At 39.9% G+C, this 23802-nt stretch overlaps 1 protein-coding gene across 8 annotated transcripts in view; it reads left to right on the top strand.

The window, feature by feature from the left end:
* The window catches only part of lrp8 (low density lipoprotein receptor-related protein 8, apolipoprotein e receptor), a 175824-nt gene that overhangs the window by 107532 nt on the left and 44490 nt on the right, over positions 1-23802 (top strand). For all 8 annotated transcript variants that reach the window (XR_009789510.1, XM_061780495.1, XM_061780493.1 and 5 more), the window contains 5 exons: positions 4850-4972; positions 7129-7251; positions 12596-12715; positions 14295-14420; positions 22806-22977. Coding sequence is in view for 7 of the 8 variants with exons in the window: in XM_061780495.1 (XP_061636479.1) it covers positions 4850-4972; positions 7129-7251; positions 12596-12715; positions 14295-14420; positions 22806-22977 (664 nt within the window). In the remaining variant the exon portion in view is untranslated. The remainder of the gene's footprint in view (positions 1-4849; positions 4973-7128; positions 7252-12595; positions 12716-14294; positions 14421-22805; positions 22978-23802) is intronic.

The raw sequence follows: 23802 nt of genomic DNA, 5'->3' as shown, positions 1-23802 counted from the left end.
TATAAAAGAGATCCCTCAATGTTATATCTCCTCCCTGAAATATCTCACTTCACTTAAATGGCCATAATGAAAAGGTGACTTTTGAAGGGCTTGTATAGTTGGGTCTCTGATGCGCCTGCCCACCGATGAAGTGTGAAATTAAAATACCAGGTAAATCTTTTGTTAGCTGCCTATTTCTAAATACTGTATGTGCAAATATTTTGCGAATTGTGTTACCACAATTCTCCCAATTTACATAATAGCCTGCACATGGAGTTTCTCCATCCATGTCTTGGCAGGTTGGCAAGCCAAAGATGCGCCATGGTAACACATTTGCTGCTAGCTGCTTTTTTCAACTGCAACAGGGATTTGACGAGATTTGCATTCTATTTTGTACAAAAGTCACTAAGTTGGAAACAATCGGTAGCTCTCACTTTGTTACAATGCCCTAGCTCCGCCCCGGTCGTCCATCGTTGGCAGTTGTACTCGGCATATGCGTGAGACAGAATTTCCCCTCAAAACCACCAAGAGTGTGACAAGTGGATCCTACGTATGCTGTTTTTATTTTGTGTATTTTAAAATGCATAATACAGTGGATATAAAAAGTCAGCACACCCAGGTTCAAATGCCAGGTTTTTGTAATAAAAAATAAAAAAAGAGACCACGATAATTGTTTTTTAAATTCACCATTAATGTGACCTATAATCTGTCCAACACAATCAAAACAATTATTTTAGTGAGGGGAAGTACAAATAAACAACTAAGTTAATGTGGTTGCACAAAAGTGCACACCCTTTTATAACTGGGGATGCACCTGTGTTCAGAATTAACCAATCACATTCAAACTCATGTTAAATGTGAGTCAGCACACACCTGTAACTTTTTAATGTGCCTCTGATTAACCACCCTAAAACGTTCAGCTGTTCTAGTAGGTTTTTCCTGACATGGCAACAGCAAAGTAAGCTGTTTTGCATTGGCAGAGAAGATTTGGAAAGATTTTTCATGGGCGCAACCAATATACCGGTACTCAGCCCTGCTCTTATAACAAAAATGCATGCTCCTTACAATGTGGAACCATTTAAGAGGGAAATAAACAGGCTTTCCAACAGTATAAGATTTAAGTATTTGAACCTGCTTCTCACAGTGTCATTAAATGTGGGAAGTTGAAAGTTTGTGTCAAAAAATGTGTTATAGTTTGAGATGACTGCTGAATGCAAATAAGACAGCAGAACTCAGATCTTCAATGCAAATGAGATTTGTGAGAATTTTTTTCACCTACTTTGTTCCTGTAGTCATAGAGATAGTTCTTCTGTCTCTGTTCTATATTATTTCATGTCACATGAATGTGAAAGTTAAAAGCGATATAAAATACATTTTCCATTGAAGAAAAATAATGAAAAGCAGTAGGAAGATGTTCTTGTTAATCAAAACTCTTGCTGATTGCAATCAGCAGATTACAACTATTAAAAGATTTGGTCATTTCTTCTCAGAGATTGTTGTTAATTATCTTTGGGTATGGGATTTAGAGCATCTAGTGATCGCCCAGGTGTATGTTCGCCCATACTGTATGTTGCAGTGTTTTTTATTTATTTATTTTTTTTAGTCATTACGATATAGCCGCTCTATAAGTCTGTTGAAATACTAAAGTATTAAGACATCCGACCATTACATTCATTCATCTTCCATTCCGCTTATTCTCACTAGGGTCGCGGGCGTGCTGGAGCCTATCCTAGCTATCTTTTGGGCGAGAGGCGGGGTACACCCTGAACTGGTCGCCAGCCAATCGCAGGGCACCTACAAACAAACAACCATTCACACTCACATTCACACCTATGGACAATTTCGAGTCTTCAATACCCTGCATGTTTTTGGGATGTGGGAGGAAACCGGAGTACACGGAGAAAACTGACGCAGGCACGGGGAGAACATGCAAACTCCACACAGGCGGGGCCGGGATTCGAACCCCGGTCCTCAGAACTGTGAGGCGGATATGCTAAACAGTTGTTCACGGTGCTCCCCCGGCCATTACAACTAAAAGAAATAGAAATGGAGAATAGAGAGAGCGACGCAAACCCTCTTCAGCGAAGATTTACTCCAAGACAGAAGCAGAAATATGTACAGTATGTTTTAAACCTGTGACAATAATCAATGTTTCAAAGGTGGCAAAAATACAGAACGTGAGTACTCAATGAAAAGGAGAAGGATAGAATGAGGAAAGCATGAGCAGGAGTTAATAATCTTGGGGGTGGTTATAATGAGCTGAGCTGATATCGCAATTGTAGAGGGTAAAATGGCAGTTGGCTACAATGTTTGAGCGCTGCCATTGTGGTCAATATTAGATGAAAGAGATCTCAGACATATGCTGATCCTTTAAAGCCATTTGCACAATCTGCTGAATTCTCAATTTTCCTCCATGAAATTAGATTTTCATTTTTATCTCAGCTAGTGAAATAGAATAACCTCCCTACATATGTGTGAATTGATTGCGAGAATCTACAATCTTTGTAACCTAAATATTTTTGAATGTAAAGTGAATGTACATATCCATTGAAACATTTCAAATTGAAAATGGAAAAAAATAGGGAGTTTTTCAACCATCTGCAGCTGCATAACCTGTTCAGTGTGTGTGGGGGGGGGGGGGGGGGGAGGTTGGGTGTGTGTGTGTGTGTGGCTGCGGGTGGGTGGGTGTTTATATGGCTAGAGGAGTGGGCAGTCATGCCCATTCATTCAGGTCAGAGTTCACTAATGTTGGATGACAGGTCTTGGCAAGCTATCTTTGTTCTAGTTCATTCCAAAAGTGTTCAATGGGCTTGAGGTACAGTTTCTTTCCAAGTTCCACACCAAAGTAATCTAAGCATGTCTTTATAGACCTTGCTTTGTACACAGGGAATGCCCAAACTGTCTCCACAAAGTTTGGAACAAAATATGTTATTTCCCTCAAGGATAATATTTTTAAGAGTAAAAAAAATTGTATATAGTGCCATAGCACCTGCGTGATTAACTAATTCAGAGGTCAGCTCTGATGCTTTTATCCATAGTATTTTCACCAATAGGTTTGATATTGAGTGCCAACAGTTGGTAGCTCCAATTTTTGTTCGACTTTTTTCATATACGATGATTTTTAATTGATACACTGTTATCGATTATATTCACCTCTCTTGGCGGAGACAAGTCTACGTATGAATAATTAAACAGCCAGTTAAAGAGATAATGAATTAATAACCTTTGCTGTTGGGGCATGCCCAAGACAGCATTGCAATTGGGAATCCGTTCTCAGTTGCCTAACCTGGATAAATAAAGGATAAATAAATAAAATGTCAACACGCTCAACAATTTCACACACACATTAAGTAGACTGGACAGAGAATCACGTTTCATATAACATACCTGGTCGTGTTCTGAGGAACTGTGCAGCTGAACTCACAGATATCTTCACGGACATCTTTAACACCTCCTTGAGTCAGTGTATTGTCCTCGCGTACCACCATCATCCCGCTCCCATCCGGATGAAGTGCTTCGAGCGACTAGTCATGCTCCACGTCAAGTCCCCCCCCCCCCCCCCCCGTACCCCTTTCAGTTTGCATATCGGTCCAACTGGTCAACCGATGACACCGTCTCCACCGCCCTCCACTCTGCCCTCACACACCTGGGGCCTCATGTACAAAGACTTGCGTGGATTTCCTCCTACAACATGGCGTACGCTCAAATCCAGAAAGCGTCGTACGCACAAAAATATTCAGATGTATGAAACTCTGCGTACTCATGAATCCAAGCACATTTCCTTCGTACATTCCAATCAACGTGTAAATTATCGCACATGTTGGAGTAGCTGACTCCTCCCTGTCCACGCCTACATTTGAATTTCCAAATCATATTTAAATGAACCCTGCACCTGGGATGCCGATCTCTGCATGATCAGAAAAAAAGGAAAATGAGCAAGGTAATGAAGAAAAATATTTTTTTCTGAATGTGAAGTTGCTCAATGAAGTGGAGGTGCGCAAGAAAATTATTTTTTGGGATGCTGTCCTCTGGTGTTAACAACTCGCGAAAGAGGAGCGAATGGGACAGCGCGTATGCGGCTGTCAAATCTGTGGAAACAGAATAGCTCGCACACGCTGAACTAAAAATGAAATGGTCAGACATTAAGGTGGATGTGAAGCGGAGGACAGCTGCCCACCGCCAAAGTGTGGCCAAAAAAAGGCGGAAGAAGCGGCGCCGATCGTGCGTGACGCTGCTCTCTCAGGGGTGATGGGACGACGTAGCTGACTATGATCACCCCACAAGGTTAATGCCATATATTTTTTAGAACTCATAACAAATTTCTTCATACATTAACCTACACTCAGCCCTGTGAGATAAAGGTTCATGCGTAAATCTTTTGTAGCACCGCAGGCCCTTGAGTACCATAATTTCAATCCTCTGTATGTGTTACGCATATTGACGAATTGGCAATAAAAGCACCTTGAACCTTGAACCTTGAAAATTGCCAGAGTGTAACCTATCCATCCATCCATTATCTGAGCCGCTTATCCTCACAAGGGTCGCGGGAGCGCTGGAGCCTATCCCAGCTATCATCGGGCAGGAGGCGGGGTACACCCTGAACTGGTTGCCAGCCAGTCGCAGGGCACCAGAGTGTAACAAATAACGTAAATCACACGTATCCACCAATGCATATCTTGAGGGTGTAATAATGGTTTTATAAACTGAATATATATGGCATAGCTGTATCCAGTGAAGGATAAATTCCAATTGGAATAATAATGAAATAGTTTATCTCAAATGAGGGCATCTTTTAGTTATTAATTGTTAAAAAAAAAAACAATTTGTTGCAAATAGTAACCACCCTGCTTGCCTGCATTATGTTCCCTAGCTCTGCTTACATGTCGGCCTGATGAGTTCCAGTGTGGCGATGGCTCCTGCATCCATGGCACCAAACAGTGTAATAAAGTCCATGACTGCCCAGACTACAGTGATGAAGCTGGTTGTGTCAATGGTAAGAAACAGTTGCAGGAAATAATGAAAACAAGCACAGTAAGCATTAAGGCATTATGTCCATAATTTTGTATATGTGGTGCAGATTGCCACTTTGATTAAGTGGGCCGTGAAAAATGCTCGAGATAAATACTGCTGAGAAAGATGGTGATGCAACCTTGTACAAATCAGTTTGCAAATCATAGTGGGACTATTCATGTAGTAGTCTCTTGTCACATTTGATGAACCATTAAAATATATCCAGTTGAAAACATTGGCAATATAGAAGCCAGTACAGATGGCTTCCCTAGTTATCTGCCCCTTGAGAAATTGTTTGACATTTAAAGCATGACTAAACAGACAAATATATTCCATAAACAGAAATTACTATAGTTTTGTGCATAAAAAAGTGCTCAGTGAAGGATAAAACTCCTCTAGATTGTTTAACACAATATGCATGAATAAAATATCATCCGCGACTATAAAAATTCTGCCTCACATACATTTTCTATTGCATCCCCGTTACCATTTTTGGGTGATCCCCATCTGTCTAGTCCCTTATAAATTAGATTTAGTCTTCATTCATTCATTTGCTTGGCCTGTCATTGAATGGCATTTAAAACGTAATGACAACCCCTGAGGGCCTTTCTTTTTTTTATAAAGCATTTACTACATTTATTTACATTTGTCTGTGTGGCTACAAACCACTGTAAAATTAAACATTTACATTTTCAACTACTGTATACACTGTATGTCAGGGCGCAACTGGTTTAACAGCGGGCTGATTAATCTGGCCGATTAGAGCATATCGTCGATACATCGACATGGGTCAATATGTAACCAATCTATTAACTTTTTGCTCCGCGGTGTCTGTCGTGCTGCTCTTGTGTCTGTGCTGAAATGCACACTGGCCCTACCCCTCACACTCAGACACATCGACGTGGCAGTGTTCATTGTCACTCAGCTAAGAGGATATATAAATAAATATGTTTTTCTTGTTCTTTATGTTAGTTTTTTTTAAATTTTGTTTTGTCTTGTTTCACGGTGAGCTGTGACTTTCTAAAACAATATAACAATAGACTTTAGTGCCCCATGACTTAAAGTCAACACGGAAACACATCAGGGCAGGTCAAGGAGAGCATTGTGTGTGTTTTAGAGAGTTTATAACAGCATTTTAGTGTTATGTAAGTTGCGTCTTTGTGAAATAAACAAGGACATATGAAACTGTTTATTCCCCTGTCCACTATTATCTAATATAACACTATTTTACAGTGTTTTAAAGTTATGTAAATCGTGTCTTTGTGAAATGAAGAGAGATACAGTATATTCAACTTAACTGTTGCAGCTACAAGGCACAAATGACTGCAGAAGCTCCGTTTTGACGTCAGCTTTATTTTTAAAGCCAAAACATTTATATAGAGGCTTATAAAGGCTGTTTATTTCACTGTGCCTTAGCTGCTGTCATTTGACTCGAGTTACGTTAAAGATACAGACAAGAAAAACAGTACATGAATGTTGCCTTCAATTTACGATTCGTAAACACCAGTATAATAGAACATGAAACCTAGTAAAAAAGAAACCATGAACAAGGAGTAATACAATAACAATTCCTTTTATGAACAGTGTCATCACAAGCTTACCCGAACAGTCACGTAACTCCCATATCCACCATGAATATAAGACTACGAAGGAGCGTCCCTCTTCACTTCATTCTGCCATGCAGAATTTACCGAGGCTCATAAATTTTCAAAGTTTCAACGAATGCATTTAGTTTTAATTTCATATATTGTATATGTATTATATATATATTATATCACATATATGTTTTGAAAGTAGATACATTGTTATTTAAAATCTAGTTTAGTCCCGTGTATTAGTAAGTCCTGTAATGTGATTCATGTTTTGAACATTTGTCATTTTGTTTATAAATGTTATGTTATAAATGTTTGCTTCAGCATTTACATTCAAGATGTCTGCAGATACCCATCTTTTTCTGTTGCTGTAAGTGGTACTTCGACGTTTGAGTTGATGTTTGTAAAAATGTCATGTTGTATATCATCACGATTTTACTGTACGTCTACTGTATGACCATGTTACTTTTTTTTTGTTATAGTGCATTAGTGCAATACATGAAAGTTGGTTTGTTTCTTAATGTATATTCTGTTTGTTTGTTCACAGTTACGAAGTGTGACGGGACTAGACACTTCCGCTGTAAGAATGGAGAATGTATTGACAGCAGCAAGGTGTGTGACAATGTAAAAGACTGCAAGGACTGGTCTGATGAACCTGTGAAAGAATGTGGTAAGATCATGTCTCCCTCTAACACAAACACACTCACAGAAAAATTCATTACACTGAAATCTTCACTGCATCCAGCGCATAATGTCTGGTCAAACCAGTAATGCTACTGATTAACACATTCATTTCCAGGCATCCTCAACTACAGTACAGTTCTTCTAATGTGGGCAGTCACTCTTCCTGATAAGAGGAGCTTAATTTGATCAAGGCAGAATAAATCAGGACATTTCATAACTGCGTTGTTATGATCAAAGATCCGGGCGCCTCTGCCCTCTAGTGCTATCTTAGACAGGAAAATGTGATCAGACTACATTGCCCATTAGGAACCACACAGATTATCCGCACACCATAGATAATTACCCTTTAGCAAGTTTCAGTCACGGAAAGTAAACAGAGTGCTGCATTTGAGAAAAATAAGACTGGTTGATGAAATGTGTTAGGATCAGCGCCAGTGCTTAATTGCAAGTGTGCATATCTATATACGAGAGAGAGAGAGAGAGAGAGAGAAGGGATATAACAATTAGGGATGCCCTGATCCAATTTTTTCACTTCCAATCCAATACCGATATTGTAGCCTTGAGTTTTGGCCGATACCGATATCGGTCTGATATGATTTCAGCAATAATCATGGATAATTTGCTTATTGTTTCGTGTGGAATGATAGAAAATGCTGGATTACGTGATATTAGACAACAATAATCAGCAACAGTAGATATGAGAAAAACTGACCCATTTATTATTAACTAATGGGTTACATAAAGTAACTGTTGTGCACGTCTTGACCTCTGAGGGGCAGTGTGGTGCCCGCAATGAGATACACACTTGCAGTAACAAAGAAAGTAGAAGTCAAGTTCGAATATTGTTATTAAAACTCGTTTTTCCCAGAGTTTGAAGAATATATGCCAGTATTTTTACAGTATATTGCTTGTTTGTATGTGTATATACAGCGTTTGTGTTAGGCTTTACACAATCAGGATTTTTGGGGCTGATCACCGATCAGCGAGTTTAAAAAAAACGGTAACTGATCACCGATCCGATCACAAAATGGAGCAATATGTCAATTTAAATGACTTGTTCATTTACAATATATACTTGTGTACTGTATACCGAGTATCTTCAAAAATATCAAACCAACATTACAACATGACAGAAATAATGGGTGCTAACTTTCTGTAATTGTTACTTTATTGCAATAAAATTACTTCACACACACCAAAACTTTAGAGCATGATTCGAGAGAACGGCGGCATGTTTACGTACAACCGTCAGTGCTAGCACTAGCTTGCTAGGCTACAGAACGTTTTGTTGCCGTATTAAAAGTATGTGAACATACCTCAAGCAATCCTTGAAAGAACGTCCCGAGCACTGGTGACTATTACCACCACACGTTTTTCCCCATTTTATTATTTTTTGACCAACACAATACATGCGCGATCCATTGTTGTTGTTGTGGCCGTGGTAACGAGTGTATCCAGTCACGTTTGAGTTGACAAGATAAAGCCCAGTGATCGTAAAAGACGGGATGCGGTGGTATCGGAATACAAGATTTTATTTCAGTATTCTGACATAGTGCAATTGTGAAAGACGAAAGTTGTCTGATCCACGCATTACGTGTTGTCTGTCTCAGACGTGTTGTCAGTCCCACATCGCCGACATTTTTTTATTTTATTTTTTTTAAATAACTTTATTGGCGGTCAGATATTTACAATACTACGTCAAAAGACGTGACGGCTAAAAATAAACTAGCTTTTGGATTCAAATATACTGTACACGTCAGAAACGCGTCATTGATCGGATCGGCGAATTATGACATTAAAGCCGATCAGCATAAAATGCTAATTATCGGCTGATACCGATCGAGCCGATCAAGATAGGTGTAAAGTCTAGTTTGTGTACCAATATTCATTATATTGAGAGCTATAAATGCTGCGATTTCAATGCTAATTTTCCTTAGCTCCTTCAACTGTGTTGTTCATTCATTGTGTGTTAGCTAGCGATTTTTGTGAACAAAAACAAATAAATAAACTAAGTCTGTGATGTATTTGAACATTCAATAGGTAGAATTATTTTGTTCAGTGTGTTTAGTTTTACAGTGAAGTTCAACTGGAGTGTCAATAAATGACTAAGCAAGGAACATTCACTCTTATGCCTTGCTACTATGTTAGCACCTTAGCAACCTGTTGTTATGATCACGTGGGCTCTCATGCCGTCTGGGCCCTGCTGGATGAAATGCTGGAGCAGAGCACGGAATGGGCTGCTTGTATGAGAGTGGTAAAATTGGAGATTTTAGATCAAGTCTGATCCAATTCATTGCTTTTATACTAACATCAGACCGATTTCCGATCTCATGGATCGGAACGGAACACCCCTAGTAACAATATTCACGATATCACAAAATTAAAAGTACCTCACTATTGTCGTGGTCTTTTCTCGGTATAAAGTAATGAGCTGTTGTGCTTAAAATTTTGTTTTGGGCCGGTTATACGCAGCCAAGCCACATAGCCAGGCTGTTACAGCCAGGCTACAGCGTTCCACTTCACACCCGATTGAATGCGTAACCCATCCATCCATCCATCCATTTTCTGAGCCGCTTCTCCTCACTAGGGTAGCGGGCGTGCTGGAGCCTATCCCAGCTGTCATCGGGCAGGAGGCGGGGTACACCCTGAACTGGTTGCCAGCCAATCGCAGGGCACATAGGAACAAACAACCATTCGCACTCACAGTCATGCCTACGGGCAATTTAGAGTCTCCAATTAATGCATGTTTTTGGGATGTGGGAGGAAACCGGAGTGCCCGGAGAAAACCCACGCAGGCACGGGGAGAACATGCAAACTCCACACAGGCGGGGACGGGGATTGAACCCCGCACCTCAGAACTGTGAGGCTGACACTCTAACCAGTCGGCCACCGTGCCGCTGAATGCGTAACCCATGTGACCAAATGTGTATGTCCCCAAAAAATACACTAATTGGCTGACTGGCCCACATGTCCGAAAGGCTGCGCTGGGAGAGATGCAGAAGCATTATAACTTTGTGTCCCGAGTCCCTCCCAAGGCTACAGCGTAGCCGCTACACGGGTCCGAGCATCGCAATGGATTGGACGAGAGGTGCCTTGTTGTTCACATCTGCCACTGTCCCAGCAAACGCTGACCCACAGGCTGGGATCTGCTGAGAGTGTACCTCCGCTTCGCAAAGCCGCATCCTTGCCAGTGGGTGCGGCCACCGGGAAGCTCCCCGAGCCGGCCCTCCACTGGCCACAGCCTCCGCTCCCCCTCGAAGAGATGATTTGCCAAATTATTTAAGCATATCGTAACAATAGCACTCTTTAGTTGTGTACTAGTAAGTGTTTATCTCGATCCAACTTCTGGGAAAAAGCACAGAAACTACTATAGCCTAGCAAGAAGTACTCAACCAGCGAGTGAAAGAGAGGTCTTTCGGTTTGGCTGCGTACGCCTCGTCGCCCCACCTGTACTGTGAACCTTCCTGCAATACACTGAGCTTTATCACTGTGCACTAAAATGACCCAGACACAAGGAAATGCAGTGTTGGAAGGAATGACATGACTCCTTCTCGTGACTGGCTCCAAGTCAGTTCTTAATTAAATCAATACAGAGCTCCAAAATTGCATTGCTTAATAGACGATCCATCCATCCATCCATTATCTGAGCCGCTTCTCCTCACTAGGGTCGCAGGCGTGCTGGAGCCTATCCCAGCTGTCATCGGGCAGGAGGCGGGGTACACCCTGAACTGGTTGCCAGCCAATCGCAGGGCACATAGAAACAAACAACCATTCGCACTCACAGTCATGCCTACGGGCAATTTAGAGTCTCCAATTAATGCATGTTTTTGGGATGTGGGAGGAAACCGGAGTGCCCGGAGAAAACCCACACAGGCACGGGGAGAACATGCAAACTCCACACAGGCGGGGACGGGGATTGAACCCCGCACCTCAGAACTGTGAGGCTGATCCTCTAACCAGTCGCTCACCGTGCCGCCTTAATAGACGATATGTTGTGCAATTTTTTTTTTCTGTTGGCTTTTGACTTTCAAAAATGTTTAAACAAGTGGAAAATTTCTCCCATCTGCTTCAAATTTTGCCCGCACTATGCTGGCACCGCTTTGTATGCTGGTTTGCACCTTCCTTTTAGACGCAGTAATTAAAGATGCAAAATCAGCCACTGTAATGCATCATAGGATAGATAAATCACATGGCTAGAGCTAAATTAATGTACTTGTATATACGTCTCCCAGAATGGGTAAAATGAACTGCGGCAATTTAGCTCGTTTGGCAGACGCAATTACAGGCGAGCCGGTTAATAGATCAGTTTCCACATCTGTTTGCACAAGCAATCAAGTTTGCACCCGTTTTTGCATGTGTAAACCTTTAGCAAATAGGTCCAAAGAGTAGTGAAATGACGTATGACCACAGCAAATCAAATCAAAAATAATTGTAAAAATATAGAATAAAAAGAAAGAACAAGAGTAAAGCCTGCAGTTTTAATGTGTACATTTTTTAAATATTTTTCTGGATTTCCAAACTTTAAAACAGTACATTTTGAACTGCAACATAACATTTGGGTTTCAAACAGCAATACTGGCGGAGTACTTTTAATGTACTCTTAATTATTGCATGTTATTAGTCATACCAAGATAATGCTTTGCTGATACTCTAGCATCCGATAGATTTTTAGCAAATTCTAATTTCTCCAAATCTTTGTTTGCTCTTATTTCTATTTCTGTTCGTGCAGCTTCTCCCAGCCTAAGCGTCTCACTGCAGTACCTGTAGTCTTGAAGCTTAAATCTTTAATGTAAACTGGTAATGAAGCACCAGCTTTAGATTTCTGAAGTGATCTCTCCATACTCCCTGGGGGCAGCTGAAAGACAAGGGGATAAATGCAGACTTTAAAACAGATACAGTAGAGAAAGGGCATGCAGAGGAGGAAAGTGGGAAGAATTAAATGAGACGAGGAAGAGGAGCACATGGAGAGAGCAGAATGTGCAAAGATTGTGGGCGGGTGCTTAATGCATGTGTTCAAATTTCATTTTGTGGGAGTTACTGGATCAAGGTGCATTTCTCTGTGGTCCACAAACATGAACTTGTAAATGCCCACATGAAAGTGATACACAGCTCTCCATAGCCTTATTTTACCCCTCAGCTCGTTCTTTTGGATCAAAATGTTGTACTCCAAAGCAATGCAAGACAATCTACAAATATACACAGACACATGAACGAACACACACATACACGCCCATTGTGAGTTGACTGACTGTTGTTTTATTTATCATTCTTTTTGTGCCTGTAATATCTGACAAACTCCTGTCTCGCTCCTTGGACTATTGTCTGTGCAGGCCTGAATGAGTGTTCAGACAACAATGGTGGCTGCTCCCACATCTGCAGGGACCAAAGGATTGGCTTTACGTGTGACTGCCCCTCTGGATACAAACTTCTGGACAAAAAGACTTGTGGCGGTAAAGAAAACAACTCCCCAGCCTAGCAAATAAAGTTTCTGCCTTTTTTCACAATTTTTCATTTTCATTCTGCTTGCATACTACATCTTAGCATCCAGGATGTTACATTAATTATGACAATAATATTGTTACTTTATATAATAATGCAGTGTACACACACTGATGACATCCAATCCAGTAGAATGAGTAGACATAATAAAAACAAATCTACAATCATAACAGTCAATGACAATGCTCTAAATAATGCTAGATTAAAACCTCTCTCGCAGTGTTTTTTGAAACGGTAATTATATACAGTATTTTTTAAGCATTATGTCAGGCTACACCTATTTTATTGATTCATTAATTTAATGGTAGCATTCCAGTTGCAATGCAGTTCACCTGCTGTCACTGGAGCTGGAAAACAAAAGTAGTACTTTACTTTTCATTGACAGTAATATAGCTTTTTCCAACTGAGCTTTAAGTACAGCCCCAATTCCAATGAAGTTGGGATGTTGTGTTAAACATAAATAAAAACACAACATAACATAAAATTCTAAGTTCATGATTATTTGCTAAAAACAATAAAATTGATCAGTTTGAACATTATCTTCCCTTTGTAGTGTATTCAATTAAATATAGGTCGAACATGATTTGCAAATCATTGTATTCATCCATCCATCCATCCATTTTCTGAGCCGCTTCTCCTCACTAGGGTCGCGGGCTCATTGTATTCTGTTTTTATTTATGTTTAACACAATGTCCCAACTTCATTGGAATTGGGGTTGTACAACCACTGTATTTAAATACATTTCATATTTGAAATAAAAAGTGGCAACCTAGAGATTTCCGGTGCAATGCCATTATTGGGTTACCCTTGTGATCACTGTATTTTTGTGTGTTTGTTTGTTTTTTTGTGTTCTATTTTCGTGGGTTATTTCTGTGCGTCCTCCAAGCCAGGATTCTCTGCAAAATTTCGTTACGTTTCATAATGACAATAAAATAATCTCTCTCTCTCTCTCTCTCTCTCTCTCTCTTTCTCTCTCTCTCTCTCTCTCTCTCTCTCTCTCTCTCTTTCTCTCTCTCTCTCTCTCTCTCTCTCTCTCTCTCTCTATATATATATATATATACACATATATATAAATAAATAATACAATTATCTCTCTCTCTATCTATCTATCTATATCTATCTATGTATATATATATATATATATATATATATATATATATATATATATATTTATATTTATATGAATAGGATTGGGGGTTTTTTTGTTGTATTTTTGCTTTTGTGTATTGTTCTTCATCTCAGAGAATTTGTGTTTGTTGATACCCATAGAGATCCGCAAATATTTTTGTATTTATTTATTATCACATTTACTTTATATTGGCATGATATTTATTATTTTTCTGTTCACAAGTAATTCATTAACAGTAAAATGGCAATAAAACAACAATTTGTTTTCAGCAGGTTTACAAATTGTTGCATTGTCATAATAGATATTGTCCATGTATGTGAATAGATACAGTACATTCAGATATCCATATACAGTACTTCAAGACGTGTATTTCATGCTGTATCTCTTTATTCTCTCTACAGACATAGATGAATGTGAGAACCCAGATGCTTGCAGTCAGATCTGCATAAACTACAAAGGGGATTATAAGTGTGAATGCTATGAAGGTTACGAGATGGATCCTGCCTCCAAGACCTGCAAAGCTGTGGGTCAGTCATTCTTCACACATATTGAATAGAACCAAAATCAAAATATACACATGAATGGGCACACCTACAAACAAGCACACTGAAGCCTGGCCTTTTACAAAGAGCATATACCCTTTACTTCTGGCAATTCTGACTACTACCACATTATACCCTCCACTGTTATCTCTCTGTGGGACCCCTGAAAAGAGAGGCTTGCTTTGTATGCAGGCCCTCCTCAGCCCCCTGTGCAAAGATAAATATTTGCCTTTTTTTTGCAGTCCTTACTAATGAAAAGTTTTCAGCCATCCGTCTATGCTTTCCCTGGAGTGTCAAGCGAATAATGTTGTTGGATGCCAATGTCTGTTTATTAACGGGCACAGGAAGGGTCTGTCACCTTTGTTGACCTCGGTAAACACTCCTTGCACACTGTAATTAAAGAGAAGTGTGAAATCAAGAGTAACAGAGACATTATTCCCTTCTTGCTGGGCCTAAGACTAATTTTGCTTTCATTCAACTCCATATTTGCAGGAAAAGAAAAAGAGATAGAGAGAAAGTTCTGATTTTTCATCCTATACATGTGTTAATGACAGAATTCAGGCATACTCAAGGAGGTAGCTATGTGGGTTTAAAACTTGGTCCTGATCCAATTTGTTTTGACATTCTAGATGAGTGTGTAATTCAAGTTTAATGGAGCCCAGCACTCAACAATGGTGCCCTTACGCTGACTGACCTTATCAATAACACCTCCGGCCCTGATAGCATTGTGTTTTCTTTTGAGCTCCACATAGGCATCCACATTCTGGTAGCATTTGCAGTGACCCCTTTGTCATATTATGGGATGGGACTCCCTAACTGGTTTCATTACAAGGCAAATTCGACTTTGTGCAAAGAGAAGGAAAATTGTGTTAACATTGATTAAGATGGCCATGGGTCTTAGTTTAAGTCATTACTGAATGAAGTGGTGTGGTAATGAGAAAGCTTAACACCAAAAAACAATCACTCACTCTTGGTTTAAAAGAATAAAAAGATTGATTGCTGAATGTCTGCGAACTTTTATTAGTGTGAGGCACAGAAACGGTTCTTCTAAGACTGGTGTTTGATAGTAAGGAGAAATGACAAGGAGAGAATAAATACTGAGGAACAGAGGGATACGTGGGCAAATTTCAGCACCCATGAATTGGTTGGTGCCATCAACCGAATCGTTAACCACTTGGCCACAGCTCTCCTATCTGCAGCCCTCATCAGACCCAAGATGCTGTACAGTTGCCAGAAAAAGTATTTGAACCATTTGGAATTAGCTGGATTTCTGAATACATTGGTAACAAAATGTGGTCTGCTTAAACTAATACCAGAACAAAATAACAATATTTTAATGTGTTTATTGGACAAACCACTGACAGTGCAGAGTGGAAAAAGCACTGGCTCCCCTAGACTTATTACTTCTCTAACAGCTAATCAATCAGGGAGTCGACCAACCTAGGTGATGGTTAAAGCTACCGAGCCCTGTAAAAAACACATACCAGTTTACAGGTATCTATTCTCAAGAAGCATTGCCTGATGTGAGCATTTTTGGACATAAAGCGACGTAACGCTTTTGGCCGGTAGATCAATGCCCTCATCAGCCGATGTTATGACACAGCCAGCTGATGAAAGCCATGAATAAATGTGGAAATGAATCTGCAAAGCACTTCCTCCTATGGGATGCTCAACTTTTCTGACGTGGAAACGCGTCGATGAAATCAGAAATACTGCGCCGATTGTTCTGATATTTTCAGAGCTGTATGTGGGCATAAATAGGGATGTACTCGTAAATTTCGGCTCCAGTTTTGGGACATAAAGCGACGTAACGCATGTCATGTGTGGCATGACGTGGCAGCGAAATCTTTCCTCAAGGAGGCATTCCAATTGTCGATTTTTATTTATTTATTTTTTTTTAAACCTCAAGCCTTCCAACATGCTTCACAGTCACAATTTTCACTCATTACTGTGTGGTATAAAAAACATCCAGACTTCTGCAGAATGCAAAGAATTTCAATGAGGAAATGTCCTCCTCCTTCTGCCATCTACATGTCAGGCTGTGACAGGCTGACATGTCCAAAATATGGATGGGCCAAAATCTGGCAGGAAATAAAAAAATTTCATCAGAAAACCAGCCTAAAATTACTACTGGGTCAATTTTGGGGAATTTTTTTCTGCAGAACTTATTTTTAAGTCCAGAATTATGCGATAAGTGTCAATGTTCTCACCATTAACTAGTTCCTTTTATGGTCAAAGTTGGTAAGGCTTTGTATTCATTGAGAAATTAAGGAAAGGAAAACAAAATACAACAAAAGAAATCCTGAAATGTGAGAGTGTGTGGATGTTCATCAGATGGATGAACACATTCCCACATATATTCACTTCATATCGACATACAGTAGTTTAGATGGAAGAATATGTATTCAGTTTGAACATCCATCCATCCATCCATTTTCTGAGCCGCTTCTCCTCACTAGGGTTGCGGGCGTGCTGGAGCCTATCCCAGCTGTCATCGGGCAGGAGGCGGGGTACTCCCTGAACTGGTTGCCAGCCAATCGCAGGGCACATACAAACAAACAACCATTCACACTCACAGTCACACCTACGGGCAATTTAGAGTCTCCAATTAATGCATGTTTTTGGGATGTGGGAGGAAACCGGAGTGCCCGGAGAAAACCCACCCAGGCACGGGGATAACATGCAAACTCCACACAGGCGGGGCCAGGGATTGAACCCGGGTCCTCAGAACTGTGAGGCTGACCCTCTAACCAGTCGGCCACCGTGCCGCCCAGTTTGAACATTCTATTCACAATTTTATACAGGTGGTATTTCCTCTTTCTGCCTCTGTGTGGCTTTGTTGTGTGATGAGATGTTATCTGTTATACAAATTACTTGCTTTTTTTTACCCAAGAAGCACAAAGCTGTCCTGTCTCAAAATGAACATAATCATCTGCAGTTTGCTTGAACTAATGAAGCTGCTACATTAGTCCTTAAAAGGGCTTTTTCCAATTATGTTAATTATCAATTATGCTAATTAAAGGACGGTATCCCAGGCTCTGCAGACAAGTTTGAGTACTGTGAAGTAGGCAAAACACAGGCAAATCTAATTAAAAGTAAAGTCACTGTGATAAAGCATTCCGTTACCCTTTTGAGTTCTGTTTTTATTTTTTAATAAATATTTCTCTTTGAGGCAGATCAGTAGGGTAGTGGTTAGCACGGCTCGCAGTCGAGAGGTTCTCGTTTTGAATCATTTCAAACGTTATAGCGTTTAACATTACATTCAATACAGTATCTTTATAAATTTTTGTGCTATAATGTTTATGCGTGACAGGAGAAAACAACAAGAGAAAATAAAAATGTACATTTAAAACAAATATTGACTCCACAGCGAAACCATTTGAAGCAACTCTGGGTCCTTTAGTCATTTATCATCATAAAACCAATAATGTTTGTAAGTACAATGACTTTTTTGTGATTGCATCCCCTGTTAAATAACATGGTCACATCTGATTTGTTTAGATATTCAATTCAATTTCAGGACGATTTGCAGCAAATGTTTACAGTAAATATTACACAATTATATTATAAGCTTCCAGACAGCAAGTGCACCCTTCATAATGCAACATAGTTGACAACATGCCCATTTTTATGCTAGTATCGTATTTGAAGGATGGACATACACCGTGCGATTTTAGCATTGAATTTTGCACTCCCGCTACATGGAATTGAAACAAACAAAGTGCTGTCATACTGTACAAAACGACAGCCCGTTAACTTCACAATTGGACTTAATATGGGTTAATTTACACAGTGTACATTGGCTGTAAATGAAACCCTGTATCCATTGTTTTATTTTTTTTGTCCTGATACCACGGTGAATAAAGATGTGACAGAGCAACAAGATTCCATTTTTGACACAAGCAGGTCATGCTGTCAAAATAATGCACAGAAAGTTTAAAAACTTACCTTAGCTGGAAGTTTGTTCTTTTTTGTTTCTGTTTCTCTCCCATGTGCCTTGTTTTCACTCTCTCATCTACAGAGAGCTCCAGGCAGAACCACAATGCCAAGAGCAATCCGTGCCACATTGATGACGGTTTGGGCGTACACTTTAACATAAGTTAATGACAATGTTGTCTAGGAATTTTCCAGGAGATCTGCAGGCCATATGTGTAAATTTGGAGGGGAATGCTTGTTTGTCTATATGTACTCTGCGATTGGCTGGCAGCCAGTCCAGGGCAAAGCCATATAAAGGGAACAGTCAGGACAGTGACTTTCTTACAGGCGTCGTCTTTCTGGCTTTTTCGGGAAACGATGCATCCGTATGCTTTGTCTGTGACAGCCTCCAGCTGCATGACACATCATTTTGCTAAAAGTTCACTTACAAAAGACCGAAAACTGACTCAGGCTACTGTAGGCCAATACAATAAACATGGTGGAAATGGAGCTGTCCATATGTCATGTGATGCGGATTTAACCAATAACAAAGCATTGTGGTCACTTCAAAGAGTGTCCAGTGTTTATGCAGCTTACCCACTCATATCTGCCCATCTTTTATAGGCTCATCCGTGACTCAAGTGAGAATAGGCTTTATAGAAATTGGATGGATGGATAAGTTAAAAGAAAAAGTAGAACCTATTACAGATGCAAAGTGGAGACCAACTAACTCCATATCAATGCCTACAAATTTAATATGGGCTTGTATTACATTATATAGTGTATGTCCGAATGCACATGGCAATTACAGTATGCCATTGACATACAGTACTCTGTGTCTACTTACAGGTATAAAAGCACCCAAAAATCACATTGGCCAATTTACACTGGCACGAATAAGTGGAATTTCACAAATTATTATACAATATTTTGTATCGACAGTATTAATTTGCTTATCATACCATGTTTTAAGGACCAAACACATCTACATTGTCTTAATTAGAAAAGGAGCGACAGCAGCCCAAGCAGGTAGAAATTGACAAGATAACTGACAGACTGATCATTATCTGCACTAAGTTAATAAAATCCAACTTTTGCTTTCATCGTATAACCTTCTACCTGTCTCTTGACACACTTCACTTTCGTTTTTCTACTTTGACTTGACACATTAGGCTTTGTACTGTTTCAATCCTCACAATTACACCCAGTTACGCTTCAGTTCTACCTTCAGCCACCGCATCAGCTTCTCTTTCTCTTAGCAGGTGAAATGCTAAGCTTATTAACCTCAGCGTTGTATGAGTTTATGAAATGTAAACAGTCATAACATTACGGTATTTTCTCCAATAGCAGTCAGCTGCTTTTTCATGTCGACCCCCCATAGCTGCGTGCTGGCCAGTATGTGGGATGATTTAAAAAAATATAATAATTATAATGATAATAATAATGCGTTCAATTAATTGATTTCCACAATGATCCAGAGGGTTCCACGTGTGCTGTTTAAATACGTCTGTCATCCACCACGTCTGCGGAACTTGCATGTCTGTCTGCTTGCATTCCCGAAAACAATGTTAGATCACTTAGAACTAAACTTAGACATGGTCCCAGTAGGTGTAAATCTAAACAAACTTTCTGACATAAAATCCTCACTCTGTCAAGCTCATCTCCAAAGGCACACCCTCACTATGTCGTTATGCCCAGGTTGGCATGGACTGGTCTGCCAACTTGGCAAACACGTGCAGCGAGTCTTGCGCTTGCACGAAAATCAAGATACCTGGGCGCCAGTTTTTGTGCTCAGATGCAGTTGCACAGTTCACAAAAATAGAGCCCTATAAATTGATGACCCCACCCACGGTAAAACCAAAAAGTATGTCGAAAGTATGAACATTAAATATCTTTAGTCTCAATATGTCATTTCAGCAACCAGTGGAGTAATGATGAGGTTACGGACGTTTAATCAATTTAACCCCAGGCCAATTTAACAATTTACTATTTTTATTTGTACAGCAGTTCTTCATTTATGTCTTAATACTGTAATTTTATGTCTACAGAGATGGTAGTATACATCTCAAGATGACTGATTTTTTTTGGGTGAGGTATCTTTTAAATACATTGTTAAATACATAATGTATGTTTAATTTGATCTGCCTCTCTATAATAATAGTGCTGAGGCTTTAATTTTAGACTGCATGTATTGGGAGTCTCAGTTCCATCTCCTTTAGCACAAGCTTTTCTCTAAAATTTAAGGACATATTTGTATCTTAGACTTGTACATGTATTGCTGTAAAGAGTAGCATGTACACTCACCAGCTATAACTTTAGGTACACCTACAGTAGACAATCTAATGAAAGTTGGGTTTCAAGTGTTGTCCTCGTCCACCACATGAAAATTATCATGCTGTGATTTAGGCTGCTGACAAAAATCCCACAGGTAACTAATGTGCTAGTGACCAACACATGATGTATGAACCAGAGGAGAGCAACTCGAGGGCCCATTTTTTATACACTAAAAATAGAACACGGTTGTGTTGTTTGGCCTTTATCTCCCAACAAAGTGTACTACGTCATTACAGGAATACGAAACACTCACATTCACTCATGAAATCAATCTATTTTTGCCTATTTTTCCTAACACCTGTTTGTGTTTTAAATTTGGATGTGTTACTTTTTCACTCAAGTAAAGTGTAATTTTATGAATAATTACCGTATTTTCACGACCACAAGGCGCACCGCATTAAAAGGCACAGTCTCAGTTAAGGAGTCTATTTCTGTATTTAACACATACATAAGGCGCAGCGTATTATTGGGCGCAGGCATGGTAAAATATATGCTAGCTTAAAACATATGGTAACAATGTTTTTAAAAAAGCAGCGGGAGAAAACTGAGTTCGGTTGTACTTTATTTAACAATGTACTCATGTTATTTTTTGATCAATCCTCATCCACAAATCCATCAAAGTCTTCATGTTCTGTATCCGAAATGAACAGCTGGGCAAGTTCTCCATCAAACACGGCAGGTTCGAGTCAGTCTCATTGCCGTGCGGCTCCTCAGAAATGATGCCGGCTTTTACGAAAGCTCGAACAACAGTGCGAGCAGACACGTTAGCCCAAGCATCCACTATCCATTCACAAATTGTGGCGTAACTCGCCCGGCGCTGCCTCCTAGTCTTAGCAAAGCTGTGTTCGCCATCTGTCATCCATGGCTCCCACGCCGCTCACAACATCACTTTGAACGCCCTGTTTACAACGATGTCCAGCGGTTGGAGTTCCTTCGTCAAGCCTGCCGGAATGATGGCAAGCTCAGAGTTATTGCACTCAGTCGAATGGTGACTGTAGAGACGATTCTCCCGGCAGTTCTTTGCTCATTAATCCATTACTTGAGTTGGTCTTTCAACTCGGGCCACCTCGCCTTGTTTCCGCGTTTTGTTTTTCTTTTTTTTTCCGCTGAAACTCAGCTTCGTCTTCTTGACTTGGCGAAGCTCATTTTCCGGCTTCCTCCACCTGCGAACCATGGATTCGTTGATCTTGAATTCTCTCGCGGCTGTGGCTGCTCGATTAGCCAAACCGATGCACATACCGGAACTATATACCTACTGGGGGCATGTCTTTAGCGTCCTCTGTCACACCACCCTTCCCCCTTTACGTCAGCATGCTGTCCTCAGTCACGCCCGCCTTCCTCTATATAAGCAGCGTGTCCGCAGGAAATGCTCCCAGTCAGTCAAGCGGAGCGCTCATTAAAGTCACACAACAACATTTACAGATTTTGTAACTCGGTGCACACATAAGGCGCACCGCATTATAAGGCGCCCTGTCCATTTTGGAGAAAATTTAAGACTTTTAAGTGCGCCTTATGGTCGTGAAAATACGGTAAGTGTGTAGCTCTGTGTGGTGCCAAAAGCCCTTGTGTCAAGAAAAATGTTTATTTAGATTATCTTTTAATAGCCACATCATTATACTGTATTTACATGCTGTATGTTTATGGTTGGACCTTGGCAACTAAGCTGGCTAGCACAATTTTCCAGAAATATTTCAAAACAAAGAACATTTACTTTAGTACTGCTTCTTTCTTGTCTTTTCTCTTTTTTACAGTACAGTACAGTAGCTAAAGTTTTTAATAGATTTATATTATGATCAAGCTCTGTAATGGGGCATCGGCATAAACTGGCTGAAACGAAACTGAGCATTGCTCATAGCACAGCCTATTTAAGATTTTGGCAAATGTATGACATTTGTGTCAATCTTGTGGTCATGTTTATGAAACTATTCACCAGGTGCTTCCATTAACCAAAACTAATCACAGTAAATGCATCAATTGGAGGTATGGATATCTGGTAATATACATTGTGGTCTTCAACAAAAATGCATTTCACTTTACACAATACGTTCGTTTCTTCTCTTCAGTCATTCTGTTGTTAATTGGTTATGTGATTGTGTATTTATGCTCTTTATATTTCATCAGGAAAGAGTCCGTATTTGATGTTCACCAACCGACATGAGATCCGTCGCATTGATCTGCTGAAAAGTGAATACACACAAGTAGTTCCTACACTGAAGAATGCGGTGGCACTGGATGTTGATGTGGCCACCAATAAGATGTTCTGGAGTGATCTATATCATCATAAAATATACAGGTATGCACACTCATATAATCATCATGCTGTTACAACAGGTTTTTACCTCTGTTCGCTAGACAGAGAATCTACAACGTTTTTGTTGTTGTTTGTTTTTCTGTATGATTGCAGCGATACTGTAGTTGGCTGGATGTATTTCTGCAAAAGAAAATTTATTTTACTTGACTATGTTACATTATAAAATACACGCTTACTCGAATGGACCCTCTTCGTCTTGGGCATACTAATGAGAACGTACAGGGAAGTCAGGGGTTTTAAAAGTCAATGTGTCTGCAGCTTTCTGCAATTATGTATCTGTAGTCTCTTCTTCAAGTGCTCCTCGTTACTTTTGTACGGTAAGTGAAATTGTGACATTTATTTTAAAGGGATTATTAAGAGAAGCTAATCAAAAGTACATTAAAAAACTAATTTGCTGGTTCTCAGAACGAAAATAATTAGCTCCTATATGTGAATTAGTAAAGTTTCTAGAAAAAAAAAATATGCAGCAAAACTGAACTTAATCGTGCAATTCATTGGTTTTTGGTGGTAAAGTTCAATAAACCTAAATGTGCCTCGAGTTTGCACTAGTCGGTGTAAAGGCAGGATGGTGAGTGAAATAATGTAACTCTAATGAATTCGACAAATAGGTGGAACATAAGGCGGAAGCTAGTTGCCCTGACTGCTATAATTACACAAAGAGAGGAAACAGGTGATAAATTAAGGAGTGTGTAGATATATTAGAAGCTGTTGGGAATGACTCCATATTTATACACACACACACACGCACACACACACACACACATATACTGGTTAGCACATCCGCCTCACAGTTCTGGGAACCCGGGT

This window comes from Phyllopteryx taeniolatus, chromosome 7 (genome assembly GCF_024500385.1).
Source record: "Phyllopteryx taeniolatus isolate TA_2022b chromosome 7, UOR_Ptae_1.2, whole genome shotgun sequence".
In the NCBI taxonomy this organism is placed as follows: Eukaryota; Metazoa; Chordata; class Actinopteri; order Syngnathiformes; family Syngnathidae; genus Phyllopteryx; species Phyllopteryx taeniolatus.
The sequence above is the reverse complement of the archived record's forward strand: the minus strand, read 5'-3'. Positions and strand labels throughout refer to the sequence as shown.